Genomic DNA, 16,010 nt, shown 5'->3' with positions numbered 1-16,010 from the left:
ATGGACAAGGGGCCCTTCAGAGAGGTGGGCATGGGCCCCATCAAAGAGGTGGACATCAGAGACGGAGGCACACGGCAGGGAACTGTGTCTAATGAAATCCAGGCCATCGTCGTTGACCATGTGGTAAACACAGGCCTTACCATGGCAGAGGCTGCCAGATTAGTTCATCCCAACTGTCAATTAGATCATGAGAACATTTCGCCCCAAAAAACTGTAAATCTCTAGGATATGCACTATGCTTTTACCATTACATTTAAAGTAAATTACATATTGTAATGCATGTAAATTCACAAAATATGTTATTGTTCTTACAGTATGATCTATTGACATTATACTCTGTTCTTATCATGACTCAGGATAAGACCCAGATGCAGACGGGGCAGGCAAACGACAGGTCAAGGGCAGGCAGAGGACAGTAATCTAGGGCAGAGTACGTAAGGTACAGAGCGGCAGACAGTCTCAGGGTCAGGGCAGGCAGAGGACAGTAATCTAGGGCAGAGTACGTAAGGTACAGAGCGGCAGACAGTCTCAGGGTCAGGGCAGGCAGAGGACAGTAATCTAGGGCAGAGTACGTAAGGTACAGAGCGGCAGACAGTCTCAGGGTCAGGGCAGGCAGAGGACAGTAATCTAGGGCAGAGTACGTAAGGTACAGAGCGGCAGACAGTCTCAGGGTCAGGGCAGGCAGAGGACAGTAATCTAGGGCAGAGTACGTAAGGTACAGAGCGGCAGACAGTCTCAGGGTCAGGGCAGGCAGAGGACAGTAATCTAGGGCAGAGTACGTAAGGTACAGAGCGGCAGACAGTCTCAGGGTCAGGGCAGGCAGAGGACAGTAATCTAGGGCAGAGTACGTAAGGTACAGAGCGGCAGACAGTCTCAGGGTCAGGGCAGGCAGAGGACAGTAATCTAGGGCAGAGTACGTAAGGTACAGAGCGGCAGACAGTCTCAGGGTAGGGCAGGCAGAGGACAGTAATCTAGGGCAGTGTAAAAAGGTACAGAACAGCGGGCAGACTCAGGACAGGCAGAATGATCAAAACCTGGATAACTAGAAAACGGGCTCAAGAAAACAGGAGTACGAAAAGCATGCTGGTAGGCTTGATGAGACAAGATGAACTGGCAACAGACAAACAGGTATAGGTATAAATGCACAGGAGATAATGGGGAAATGGGTGACACCTGGAGGGGGGTGGAGACAACCACAAAGACATGTGAAACCGATCAGGGTGTGACAGTTCTACCCTCAGAGTTGACAGAAGACCCCGTGGCTGTGTGCTGCCCGACCAGCAGGAGTGGGCAGTGGTGGAAATGGTGAGGGCCAGGAATGGCACACGGCTGTCAGAAATAAAGCAGGCCATTGAGGAGAACGATGACACCCTTGCCGATGTGGCATCCATCAGCCTACCAACAATCAACGCCTTTTGAAGAGGCACCAGGTATCTATGAAACACATTTACCTGGTACCTTTTGAGAGAAACAACAACCAGGTGAAACAACTGCAAACCAAGTATGTTCAGGTACAGCACTATACACTGTATTACTGTTACTATTAATGCACATGATACTTCACAATATCATACTGGAACTATACTGTAAAAATAACTAACCAAACTATGTTTTTAGAGGGTGATGGTGTTTGATGCTGCTGTGAACCATCACAGGTATATCTTTGTTGATGAAGCGGACTTCAATCTGGTCAAAACTCGACGCCGTGGCCGGAACCTCATCAGCCAACGGGAGACCGTCCAAGTGCCTGGACAACGAGGTGAAACATCTCCATGTGTGCAGCTATCTCTGACGATGGTGTGGAGGACGTAAGTCATTACTTGGATCCTACAACACTGCACACCTCATTGTGTTTCTTAGATAAATTGAGCAGGCCTGTCAAGGTGAAGGGGTCACCTATGTCATTGTGTGGGACAGTGTCCGGTTCCACCATACAGAGGTGGTTTAGGCATGGTTTCTGGCCCATCCCCGTTTCGTGACCCTATACCTGCCCACATACACTCCTTTCCTTTTGTTAGCATGGAGGTAGGTGTACGATCGCCATCCCCATGAGCATGCTACCCTCCTTCTGGCCATGGATGAGGCATGTAACGACATCAGTTCAGACCAATGTCAAGCTTGGATTCGCCATGCCAAAAGGTTTTTTCCCACGGTGCGGAACAATGTGATTCACTGTGATGAATGTCCTCATAGTTATATCTGAAACATGAATGATTGTAGAGGATGTCTTCATTGATCACACCTTTGATTACACGTTGGATACATTTGATGGAAATGGTACATTTCTTGTTAACAAACTATAGTTTTGGCAAGTTGGTTAGGACATCTACTTTGTGCATGACACAAATAATTTTTCCAACAATTGTTCACAGTGAAGCCCCAAAATGAAACATGGTGAAGCCCCAAAATTGCCCTCGCTAGAAGCCTGTGTCTCAGACATAAGGAAGTGGATGGCTGCAAACTTTCTACTTTTAAACTCGGACAAAACAGAGATGCTTGTTCAAGGTCCCAAGAAACAAAGAGATCTTCTGTTGAATCTAACAATTAATCTGGATGGTTGTACAGTCGTCTCAAATAAAACTGTGAAGGACCTCAGCGTTACTCTGGACCCTGATCTCTCTTTTGAAGAACATATTAAGACTGTTTCAAGGACAGCTTTTTTCCGTCTACGTAACATTACAAAAATCAGAAACTTTCTGTCCAAAATGACGCAGAAAAATTAATCCATGCCTTTGTTACTTCTAGGTTGGACTACTGCAATGCTCTACTTTCCGGCTACCCGGATAAAGCACTAAATAAACTTCAGTTAGTGCTAAATACGGCTGCTAGAATCCTGACTAGAACCCAAAAATGTGATCATATTACTCCAGTGCTAGCCTCCCTACACTGGCTTCCTGTTAAGGCAAGGGCTGATTTCAAGGTTTTACTGCTAACCTACAAAGCATTACATGGGCTTGCTCCTACCTATCTTTCCGATTTGGTCCTGCCGTACATACCTACACGTATGCTACGGTCACAAGACGCGGACCTCCTAATTGTTCCTAGAATTTCTAAGCAAACAGCTGGAGGCAGGGCTTTCTCCTATAGAGATCCATTTTTATGGACTAGTCTGCCTACCCATGTGAGAGACGCAGACTCAGTCTCAACCTTTAAGTCTTTACTGAAGACACATCTCTTCAGTAGGTCCTATGATTAAGTGTAGTCTGGCCCAGGGGTGTGAAGGTGAATGGAAAGGCTGGAGCAACGAACCGCCCTTGCTGTCTCTGCCTGGCCGGTTTCCCCTCTTTCCACTGGGATTCTCTGCCTCTACCCCATTTACGGGGTCTGAGTCACTGGCTTACTGGTGTTCTTCCATGCCGTCCCTGGGAGGGGTGCGTCACTTGAGTGGGTTGAGTCACTGACGTGGTCTTCCTGTCTGGGTTGGCGCCCCCCCCTTGGGTTGTGCCGTGGCGGAGATCTTTGTGGGCTATACTCGGCCTTGTCCCAGGATGGTATGTTGGTGGTTGGAGATATCCCTCCAGTGGTGTGGAGACTGTGCTTTGGCAAAGTGGGTGGGGTTATATCCTACCTGTTTGGCCCTGTCCAGGTGTTTCATCGGATGGGGCCACAGTGTCTCCTGACTCCTCCTGTCTCAGCCTCCAGTATTTATGCTGCAGTAGTTTATGTGTCGGGGTGCTAGGGTCAGTCTGTCACATCTGGAGTATTTCTCTTGTCTTTTCTGGTGTCCTGTGTGAATTTAAATATGCTCTCTCTAATTCTCTTTTTCTCTCTTTCTTTCTTTCTCTCTCTCGGAGGACCTGAGCCCTAGGACCATGCCTCAGGACTACCTGGCTTGATGACTCCTTGCTGTCCCCAGTTCACCTGGCCGTGCTGCTGCTCCAGTTCCAACTGTTCTGCCTGCAGCTATGGAACCCTGACCTGTTCACCGGACGTGCTACCTGTCCCAGACCTGCTGTTTTCAACCCTCTAGAGACAGCAGTAGCGGTAGAGATACTCTCAAAGATCGGCTATGAAAAAGCCAACTGACACTTACTCTTGTGTTACTGACTTGTTGCACCCTCGACAACTACTATGATTATTATTATTTGACCATGCTGGTCATTTATGAACATTTGAACATCTTGGCCATGTGCTGTTATAGTCTCCACCCGGCACAGGCAGAAGAAGACTGGCCACCCCTCATAGCCTGGTTCCTCTCTAGGTTTCTTCCTAGGTTTTGGCCTTTCTAGGGAGTTTTTCCTAGCCACCGTGCTTCTACACCTGCATTGCTTGCTGTTTGTGGTTTTAGGCTGGGTTTCTGTACAGCACTTTGAGATATCAGCTGATGTAAGAAGGGCTATATAAATACATTTGATTTGATTCACAGACAGATTATTTCACGTATAATTCACTGTATCACAATTCCAGTGGGTCAGAAGTATATATACACTAAGTTGACTGTTCCTTTAAACAGCTTGGAAAATTCAAAAAAATGATGTCTTGGCTTTAGAGGCTTCTGATAGGCTAATTGACATCATTTGAGTCAATTGGAGGTGTACCTGTGGATGTATTTCAAGGCCTACCTTCAAACACAGTGCCTCTTTGCTTGACATCATGGGAAAATCAAAATAAATCAGCCAAGACCTCAGAAAAACAATTGTAGATCTCCACAAGTCTGGTTCATCCTTGGGAGCAATTTCCAAATGTCTGAAGGTACCACATTCATCTGTACAAACAATAGTACGCAAGTATAAACACCATGGGACCACGCAGCCGTCTTACCGCTCAGGAAGGAGACCCATTCTGTCTCCTAGAGATGAACGTACTTTGGTGCGAAAGTGCAAATCAATCCCAGAACAACAGCAAAGGACCTTGTGAAGATGCTGGAGGAAACGGGTACAAAAGTATCTATATCCACAGTAAAACAAGTCCTATATCGACATAACCTGAAAGGCTGCTCAGCAAAGAAGAAGCCACTGCTCCAAAACCGCCATAAAAAATCCAGACTACGGTTTGCAACTGCACATGGGGACAAAGATCATACTTTTTGGAGAAATGTCCTCTGGTCTGATGAAACAAAAATTGAACTGTTTGGCTATAATGACCATCGTTATGTTTGGAGGAAGAAGTGGGAAGCTTGCAAGTCGAAGAACACCATCCCAACCGTGAAGCACGGGGGTGGGAGCATCATGTTGTGGGGGTGCTTTGCTGCAGGAGGGACTTGTGCACTTCAAAAAATAGATGGCATCATGAGGCAGGAAAAGTATGTGGATATATTGAAGCAACATCTCAAGACATCAGTCAGGAAGTTAAAGCTTAGTTGAAAAGGGGTCTTCCAAATGGACAATGACCCCAAGCATACTTCCAAAGTTGTGGCAAAATGGCTTAAGGACAACAAAGTCAAGGTATTGGAGTGGCCATCACAAAGCCCTGACCTCAATCTGATAGCCATTTTGTGGGCAGAACCTAAAAAGCGTGTGCGAGCAAGGAGGCCTACAAACCTGACTCAGTTACACCAGCTCTGTCAGGAGGAATCGGCCAAAATTCACCCAACTTATTGTGGGAAGCTTGTGGAAGGCTACCCAAAACGTTTGACCCAAGTTAAACAACAATTAAAGGCAATGCTACCAAATACTAATTGAGTGAATGTTATGTCTGACCCACTGGGAATGCGATGAAAGAAATAAAAGCTGAAATAAATCATTCTCTCTATTTTTCTGACATTTCACATTCTTAAAATAAAGTGATGATCCTAACTGACCTAAGACAGGGAATTTTTACTGGGATTAAATGTCAGGAATTGTGAAAAACTAAGTTTAAATGTATTTGGCTAAGGTGTATGTAAACTTCTGACTTCAACAGTATGTTAGGTTTGGTATGATTACTTAAAACAGATGGTTATTTAAAGCAAAAAGTAAAGTGGGGTGGTTGGCTGGGCATATAATGGGAATTTCTAGCAACCAAAAAGCATTTTAGCAACTTTTCAACTACTACTTAGCATGTTAGCTAACCCTAACCTTAATCCTATAGCTAACGTTAACATTTTAACCTAACTCCTAAACTTAACCCTAACCCCTAGCCTAGATAATGTTAGTCACTTAGCTAGGATTTGTAACGTATCATACTTTTTGCAAATTCGTTACATATATGAATTTTAATTCATAACATATCATAAGAATTGGGTGATTGACATCCACAAATTAATATATACCATACAAAATATAACATATCATACTAAATTGGGTCTCTCGGGTTTACGTACAGAATAATACGAAATACTCTGAGACCAGGTTGGGGTAGTGGGTTGCTGTTCTGTTACTGTACCATTGCTCGCACTGTCCATGTGTGAATTTGTGTGGTATCTGGGTGCGTGTGAGTGTACCTTCAATCCTGGAACCACCTTTTGCAGAGCCCTCAATAAACACAATCTATTAGAATGTTCCTTTGTAAAAAGAACAGGGTGTATGTGTTTGCCAAGGAAAAGGGAGAGTAATGGTGCACATATGGAGAGATGATTAGATGAACACCCTCCTGGCAGGGGGAGCTGGACCTCGTGAAAAGTGTGTGTGTGATGTGGGGAATGTTTTTGATCAGGACTATGCCCAGCTTCCACTTCTCCCATTTTGGAGAAATCCCAGAATTCTCTTTTTGGATTCTGGAATGTTACATGCTCTTGACAAGTTTCTATTTTCTACACCACTGCTCTCTGAAACGAGTTATTTTTCAACAGTACTGCAGAACACTTTGTCCAGTTTGATTGATGTCGTTTTTTTGTTGTATTGTGTGGTTTTGAAGTAAAAATGTACTTGTTTTGTCAGTGATTTTCTGAGGCTCATTGTCATCAATTCAAACATGCCAAGTGTCCTCTCTAGTTTACAAATGTGGTTGTTAGTGGCACTCATTAAATGAAGCCGACTTGAACTGCATTGATCCTGAAGTTGTTATCAGGGTTGGGGTTAATTCCACTAATTCAATTCTAATTCAATTCACTCTCACTGTAAGTTCCATTTACAGTTTTTTACAATCCCCTTGGCACTAATTTCAGAACCTTGTGGTCATTTTTCAAAACTCTAGACACAAAACTCAAAACGGTCATCACTTGTAACACAGGCTGTCCAATGTTCAAAACATTGCATTGTGCATTCATATCTTTAAAGAAACCTTGCACTTGCAGAATCATTGGTTCAAATAACTAATTTATCATGAAATACCATAGGAACATTCATTTAGATCCCCCACAGACAAGATACCGATAGTTTCACTGTGTAGTTGTTCGTTCAATCATAAAATTTTGTAGAACAAAATATGTGATACATGTTTCATTATGGTACTACACGTAAATACATCACTGTAAAAGGACTAGTAGAGAGAATACTACAGACACAGTGGAATCATTGAACAAAATCTGAAATGTATTGATGAAATACAATAAAATCACTCATAGGTTTCTTTGAATCAAAGCTAAAATAATTAGCTACAAAAAAAGAAACTACAGTAAAACATCAACTGCAGTGTTCCTCACCTGGCTTACTGTAAAAAGCAAAACAAGGGATTGATTACTGTACTTCTATATTTCCCTCAACCCTGTCTTGTGGATTTGGTCACAGGTTCTCATCCACATCACAATGGATGTTTTCATTAGCCAAACATCTTGGGAAGAATCTTCGGGCATGGCGAATCCAGGCCTGACACTGGTCTGCCGTGATGTCATTGCATGCGTCATCCATGGCCTGGAGAAGGGTGGCTTGTTCGTGAGGGCGCCTATCATATCATACCTTCCACCTCCATGTGGAGAAAAATTCCTCAGTCGAGTTTTAGGAAAGGAGAGTATGGGGGTAAGTACAGGGTGGTAAATTGTGGATGGGCCTGAAACCATGCTTGCACCATTTGAGCATGGTGGAACCTGACATTATCCCACACAATGACATAGGTCACGCCATCAGCTCTACAGACCTGATTTAGCCCATCAAGGAAGGTTACATTCGAACAGCGAATCATGTGGCTGCCTGAAACTCAATATATAGAGTAGAGAGCTTTAGTTGTTGTTCGACCTAACATTAGAACGGGCAAGATGCGTAATCTAAGCAACTTTGACCGTGGTATGATTGTTGATGCCACACATGGGGATTCCAGCATCTCAGAAACAGCTGCCTTCCTGGGATGTTTATGCACTACAGTCTCTAGAGTTTACAGAGAACGGTGCGATAAACAAAACACATTCAGTAAGCGGCAGTTCTGTGGGCAAAAACACCTTGTTAATGAGAGAGGTCAGAGGAGAATGTCCCGACTCATTCAAGCTAACAGAAAGGCCACAAATGCTCAAATAACAGCCGTTTAAAACAGTGGCGTGCAGAAGGGCATCTCTTAACGTACAACACCGTTAATAATTCAGGCTGTTGTGGAGGCAAAAGGGGGTCCTACCCAGTACTAGATAGGTGTACCTAATAAAGTGAGTATACAGTAATAGCAAATCTTAAAACATGGTCTGGAAAAGTGGTACATGGGACCATAGAAACAGTCTCTGATAAAGAATAATGATGAAATATTACATCCATAGATAATATAGTCCAATTGGTTCATGTTCCACGGTAATTGGTGTCAATGGATCTCGTTATCCTGAAACTTTCATGATCTAAACATGGAATATTGTTTGTCAGTTTCCATAAAACTATGCATTAAGAGTAATGCAACAGGTACTTATCATTTTGATCAGTTGTATTAATTGATAGTTAGATCATTGTAATCAAATGAATAGACAGTCATCTCAGATGTAATGTGTGAATTGCATTTTGAAATGGTAATACTTTGATGTTAAGTTGTGTCATTTTGAACAGGTGATTTTAGTTCAATGAACAAATGATCTTTGCTTTATGTGTATTGTATCCAAGCAATTGGAAAACCCCATCCTAGTGGGGGAACGGCTCCACGTCAAGATATCTGACCTGGGTCTGTCCCGAGAGATCTATGCTTCCGACTACTACAGGTACTGTACATGGCTCACTGTCTCCCTAACCCTAGACCTGACCCTAGACCTAACCCTAACCCTTGACCTGACTCTAACCCTAGACCTGACCCTAACTCTAGACCTGACCCTAACCCTTGACCTGACCCTAACACTAGACATGACCCTAACCCTAACCCTAGACATGACCCTAACCCTCGACCTGACCCTAACTCTAGACCTGACCCTAACCCTTGACCTGACCCTAACCCTTGACCTGACCCTAACCCTAGACCTGACCCTAACCCTAGACCTGATCCTAACCCTTGACCTGACCCTAACCCTAACCCTGTCTCCCTAACCCTTGACCTGACCCTAACCCTAGACCTGACCCTAACCCTAGACCTGACCCTAACCCTAGACCTGACCCTAACCCTAACCCTGTTTCCCTAACCCTTGACCTGACCCTAACCCTAGACCTGACCCTAACCCTAAACCTGACCCTGACTCTAACCCTAGACCTGACCCTAACCCTAGACCTGACCCTAACCCTAACCCTTAACCTGACCCTAACCCTAACCCTGTCTCCCTAACCCTTGACCTGACCCTAACCCTAGACCTGACCCTAACTCCAGACCTGACCCTAACCCTAGACCTGACCCTGACCCTAACCCTAACCCTGTCTCCCTAACCCTTGACCTGACCCTAACCCTAGACCTGACCCTAACCCTAGACCTGACCCAAACCCTAACCCTTAACCTGACCCTAACCCTAACCCTGTCTCCCTAACCCTTGACCTGACCCTAACCCTAGACCTGACCCTAACTCTAGACCTGACCCTAACTCTAGACCTCACCCTAACCCTGACCCTAACCCTGTCTCCCTAACCCTTGACCTGACCCTAACTCTAGACCTGACCCTAACCCTAGACCTGACCCTAACCCTGTCTCCCTAACACTTGACCTGACCCTAATCCTAAACCTGACCCTAACCCTAGACCTGACTCTAACCCTAGACCTGACCCTAACCCTAGACCTGATCCTAACCCTAACCCTAGACCTGACCCTAATTCTAGACCTGACCCTAACCCTAGACCTGACCCTAACCCTGATCCTTACCCTAACCCTGACCCTAACCCTGTCTCCCTAACCCTTGACCTGACCCTAACCCTAGACCTGACCCTAACTCTAGACCTGACCCTAACCCTAGACCTGACCCTAACCCTGACCCTAACCCTAAACCTGACCCTAACCCTAACACTGTCTCCCTAACCTTAACCCTAGACCTGACCCTAACCCTAGACCTGACCCTAACCCTGACCCTAACCCTAAACCTGACCCTAACCCTAACCCTGTCTCCCTAACCTTAACCCTAGACCTGACCCTAACCTTAGACCTGACTCTAACCCTAGACCTGACCCTAACCCTAGACCTGACCCTAACCGTAACCCTAGACCTGACCCTAACTCTAGACCTGACCCTAACCCTAGACCTGACCCTAACCCTTGACCTGACTCTAACCCTTGACCTGACCCTAACCCTAGACCTGACCCTAACTCTAGACATGACCCTAACCCTAGACCTGACCCTAACCCTAGACCTGACCCTAACCCTAGACCTGATGCTAACCCTAGACCTGACCCTAACCCTAACCATAGACCTGACCCTAAACCCTAGACCTGACCCTAACCCTAGACTTGACCCTAAACCTAGACCTCACCCTAACCCTTGACCTGACCCTAACCCTTGACCTGACCCTAACCCTAGACCTGATGCTAACCCTAGACATGACCCTAACCCTGTCTCCCTAACCCTAGACCTGACCCTAACCGGGCGGCAGGGTAGCCTTGTGGTTAGAGTTCGAATCCACGAGCTGACAAGGTGCAAATCTGTCGTTCTGCCCCTGAACAAGGCAGTTAAATCAATGTTCTTAGGCTGTCATTGAAAAAATCATTTGTTCTTAACTGACTTGCCTAGTTAAATAAAGGTAAAAATAAAAAAAACCTAGACCTAACCCTGTACACCTACTACAGGCATGTTTACATTTGAGTAATTTAGCAACCTTACAAAGAGCGTCTTACAGTCAGTGCATTCAATGCATATTTCCTTATTTAGTTAACTTGTTAGTTTGTCATTGCTGTAATGTTTAGTGTGATTTGATGTTCCTGCTGATTTGTATTAATCTTGCGGATTTTAGTAAATAAAGTAAATTTGGGTGTTTTTAAAAATATTATTCCAGGGTCCAGCCCAAGGCTTTACTCCCGATCCGATGGATGCCTCCTGAGTCCATGGCCTATGGGAAGTTCACGTCGGAGTCAGACATCTGGGCGTTTGGCGTGGTGCTGTGGGAGATCTTCAGCTACGGCCTGCAGCCCTACTACGGCTTCAGCAACCAGGAGGTCATGGAGATGGTGAGGAAACGCCAGCTGCTGCCCTGCCCAGAGGACTGCCCACCCAGGGTCTTCAGCCTGATGACAGAGTGCTGGCAGGAGGGCCCAGCGAGGCGTCCGCGGTTTAAGGATATCCACTGTCGTCTCCGGGCCTGGGAGGGGCTGTCATCCCACGCCAGTTCTAGTACTCCATCAGGAGGCGGGGGCAACGCCACCACCCAGACCACCTCGTTGAGTGCTAGTCCTGTCAGTAACCTCAGCAACCCACGCTACGCCGCCGCTGCAGGCTACCTCTACCCAGCCCAAGGGATACCTGCACCAGGTCATCCGGGCCACCAAATGGCAGGCTGGACCCCTATGGCCCATGGAGCACCCATGGCCCAGAACCAGCACCAACACCAATGCTTCATTCCTGTCAACGGCTACCCCATCCCCCCAGGCTATGCTGCCTTCCCTGCAGCCCACTTCCAGGCCCAGGGCCCCCCCAGGGTGGTGCAACACCTCCCTCCACCCAAGAGCAGATCTCCCAGCAGTGCTAGCGGCTCCACCAGCACCGGTCATGTGGCCAGCTTGCCGTCCACGGGGTCTAATCACGATGCGAACACGCCACTGCTGTCACACTGCGTGGCGATATCCGCCCTGCCAGGGGGCGGGACCATGCAGGTGTATGGACACATGTCCCAGAAGGCTTTGCAACAGATGGACCCCTCGCAGACGTCCGCACTGCTGGCCGACGCCAACAGACTCATGTACAGCGATTCGATCATCACCGCTGACGTGTAAATAGACTACAGACCTGGACTATATAATATCTCATCTGGTTGATTTGATACTTTGTTTCCTTTTACCTGTTTTGTTTGTTTTTGTAAGAACATTATTATAATTATTGTTTCAACTTTTTACTCTACTTGTAAATACATGTACGTAAATCCCGAATGAATGAGATGCAAAGATTTATATTCAAATAACTTTTTTTAATAAGAGAGCTAGAAGTCGTGGCCTGCCTCCTATTCTGAAACTCAAACAGCCTGGATAGATTCTTAATGAATCTACTCTACCTGCCTGGATAGACTCTTAATGAATCTACTCTACCTGCCTGGATAGATTCTTAATGAATCTACTCTACCTGCCTGGATAGACTCTTAATGAATCTACTCTACCTGCCTGGATAGACTCTTAATGAATCTACTCTACCTGATAGGATGGACTCTTAATGAATCTACTCTACCTGCCTGGATAGACTCTTAATGAATCTACTCTACCTGCCTGGATAGACTCTTAATGAATCTACTCTACCTGCCTGGATAGACTCTTAATGAATCTACTCTACCTGCCTGTATAGACTCTTAATGAATCTACTCTACCTGCCTGGATAGATTCTTAATGAATCTACTCTACCTGCCTGGATAGACTCTTAATGAATCTACTCTACATGCCTGGATAGACTCTTAATGAATCTACTCTACCTGCCTGGATAGACTCTTAATGAATCTACTCTACCTGCCTGGATGGACTCTTAATGAATCTACTCTACCTGCCTGTATAGACTCTTAATGAAGCTACTCTACCTGCCTGTATAGATTCTTAATGAATCTACTCTACCTGCCTGGATAGACTCTTAATGAATCTACTCTACCTGCCTGGATAGACTCTTAATGAATCTACTCTACCTGCCTGGATGGACTCTTAATGAATCTACTCTACCTGCCTGTATAGACTCTTAATGAATCTACTCTACATGCCTGGATAGACTCTTAATGAATCTACTCTACATGCCTGGATAGACTCTTAATGAATCTACTCTACATGCCTGGATAGACTCTTACTGAATCTACTCTACCTGCCTGTATAGACTCTTAATGAATCTACTCTACATGCCTGGATAGACTCTTAATGAATCTACTCTACCTGCCTGGATAGACTCTTAATGAATCTACTCTACATGCCTGGATAGACTCTTAATGAATCTACTCTACCTGCCTGGACTAACTCTTAGTAAACTCTAAATCAGGCACTTCTTGATTTTCTGGAGCACTTTAGGGCTGTTCTGCAGTAGGGTGTGGTGTTGTTGGACTGGAGGGGCCACGTTCTACAGTAGGGTGTGGTGTTGTTGGACTGGAGGGGCCATGTTCTGCAGTAGGGTGTGGTGTTGTTGGACTTGAGGGGCCACGTTCTACAGTAGGGTGTGGTGTTGTTGGACTGGAGGGGCCACGTTCTACAGTAGGGTGTGGTGTTGTTGGACTGGAGGGGCCAAGTTCTGCAGTAGGGTGTGGTGTTGTTGGACTGGAGGGGCCAAGTTCTGCAGTAGGGTGTGGTGTTGTTGGACTGGAGGGGCCACGTTCTACAGTAGGGTGTGGTGTTGTTGGACTGGAGGGGCCACGTTCTACAGTAGGGTGTGGTGTTGTTGGACTTGAGGGGCCACGTTCTACAGTAGGGTGTGGTGTTGTTGGACTGGAGGGGCCAAGTTCTGCAGTAGGGTGTGGTGTTGTTGGACTGGAGGGGCCAAGTTCTGCAGTAGGGTGTGGTGTTGTTGGACTGGAGGGGCCAAGTTCTGCAGTAGGGTGTGGTGTTGTTGGACTGGAGGGGCCAAGTTCTGCAGTAGGGTGTGGTGTTGTTGGACTGGAGGGGCCATGTTCTGCAGTAGGGTGTGGTGTTGTTGGAATGGATGAGGCCTGTCCTACACAACCTTATGCAATAACATAGCACTCATACCCTCTGCATCACTCGCCACAGTTATGTGCCTCCACAGTTATGTGCCTCCACAGTCTCCACAGTTATGTGTGTCCACTAGACTCTCTTCTCAATACAGGGTTCTATGAATTCATATTTCACTGATATATAGGTACTAGGACTGAATCAGACGATTGTTTAACCAGCAATACTTCTCTCTCCAATCTGTGAGCATGTCTCTCCTCCCCTCTATCATCCTCTTACAATAGATCAGCTATGCAATATGGCTCTTACATTGGCTATGCAGTCTTTGATCTATTCATTTATTGCTGTTTTTATGATATGAAGAAATAGTACTGATACTTGTGTGTTCATCCCAACTTCTTTCTCAAAGCAATCAATCTAACAATAACGTCTGACAGTAGGGTGAAGGAATGATCAAATACAGGTATGAATCTGTATTAAGCAGCTACAATACAGTATATTTCAGCTCAATTTCAGTTTGTTGCTATGCAACTACTTAGTACAAAGACTCAATGTCTGCATGTACAGAAAGAGCACAATCCTCGGTAGCACTTGCCTTCCATGCTTACTTTGGTATAATACACATCTCTTCCATGCTTACTTTGGTATAATACACATCTCTTCCATGCTTACTTTGGTATAATACACATCTCTTCCATACTTACTTTGGTATAATACACATCTCTTCCATGCTTACTTTGGTATAATACACATCTCTTCCATACTTACTTTGGTATAATACACATCTCTTCCATACTTACTTTGGTATAATACACATCTCTTCCATACTTACTTTGGTATAATACACATCTCTTCCATACTTACTTTGGTATAATACATATCTCTTCCATACTTACTTTGGTATAATACACATCTCTTCCATACTTACTTTGGTATATAATACACATCTCTTCCATACTTACTTTGGTATAATACACATCTCTTCCATACTTACTTTGGTATAATACACATCTCTGTCATGTTAAGCACATCCTTCTTTTTTTATGAGGGTACAAAGTGAAGTATGATGACCGTGTTAATTTGGGTTCTACTATCCTGGACATTTGTAAGATGTATCAGTTCGTGTCCAGAGGTACTGTCCCTTTAGGTTACAGTCTTTTATCTTTTTTTATTCCACATATCTTTCTTTCTCTAAAGCAGTTCTACCTACCTAGGTATCTGGAGTTTTATACAGGTATCCTCTGATGTTATATGAATTTAAGTGTGTGTATATATATCAGTTCAAAAACACTTAAACACAAGACTGTGAACCTTGGGACTGGCTATTTTGTCTTGAGCAAAATATCAATCTTGTGCTGTTTTTATTTTGTTAAAAAGTTTTATGTTAGATCAGTTTCTTTTTCTTGGACAGTCATTTTCAAACAGCATTTTTAGATTACAGTGTATTCATCAGAAAGGTTTACATGCATAATATTCGATTTACCAAGAGGCCTTGTCTTTGTATTTTCTGAAGATTTTTGCACCAATGTTTTGTATGGCAAAATCATTATTAAAAATGTACATTGTTTGGTCATATTGGGTTGTATCATTATTTCTGAGAAACCCATATATTAGTATCTAAGAATTGTGACATTTGTAGGGCCTGGATTGTATTTTGTTGGGTTGATAGATATTGTCTGATTGGAAAATGTTGTGTTGACTATAAAGGTCCACAAGGGGGCACTTCATCTGTATCTCCAGCGTTGGTCGCCATAATGCCCAAACTATATCTGCTTCAAAATCAGCTTCGTCCACACAATGGTGCAATTCGGCTATTAGTCAAAATATAATTTGTCCAGTACTGCTTTGTAAGTCTCAACTCAAGACACTTGAAAGGCATTTGAGAAACAAGTTAAGTTTGATCATATCATATTTCAAATGGAATCTTCATATCGTTCAACAAACGTTGATGTTGTTAAAAGCAATAAGAAACCGTATGAGGAAACCATGTGAAGCACCTGCCCCTTGTGGACCTGACAGGTGCTTTACATGTTTCCCTCACACGGT

At 44.6% G+C, this 16,010-nt stretch overlaps 1 protein-coding gene across 1 annotated transcript; it reads left to right on the top strand.

Moving 5' to 3' along the window:
- On the top strand, positions 1-15,539 carry LOC115157904 (inactive tyrosine-protein kinase transmembrane receptor ROR1-like). Its single transcript, XM_029706239.1, has 3 exons — positions 1-123; positions 8,868-8,962; positions 11,159-15,539. The coding sequence occupies exons 1-3, from the start codon at positions 1-3 to the stop codon at positions 12,090-12,092; spliced, it is 1,152 nt and encodes a 383-aa protein (XP_029562099.1). The 3' UTR covers positions 12,093-15,539.
- The last annotated feature ends 471 nt before the right edge of the window (positions 15,540-16,010 follow it).

This window comes from Salmo trutta, chromosome 22 (genome assembly GCF_901001165.1).
Source record: "Salmo trutta chromosome 22, fSalTru1.1, whole genome shotgun sequence".
In the NCBI taxonomy this organism is placed as follows: domain Eukaryota; kingdom Metazoa; phylum Chordata; class Actinopteri; order Salmoniformes; family Salmonidae; genus Salmo; species Salmo trutta.
The sequence above is the reverse complement of the archived record's forward strand: the minus strand, read 5'-3'. Positions and strand labels throughout refer to the sequence as shown.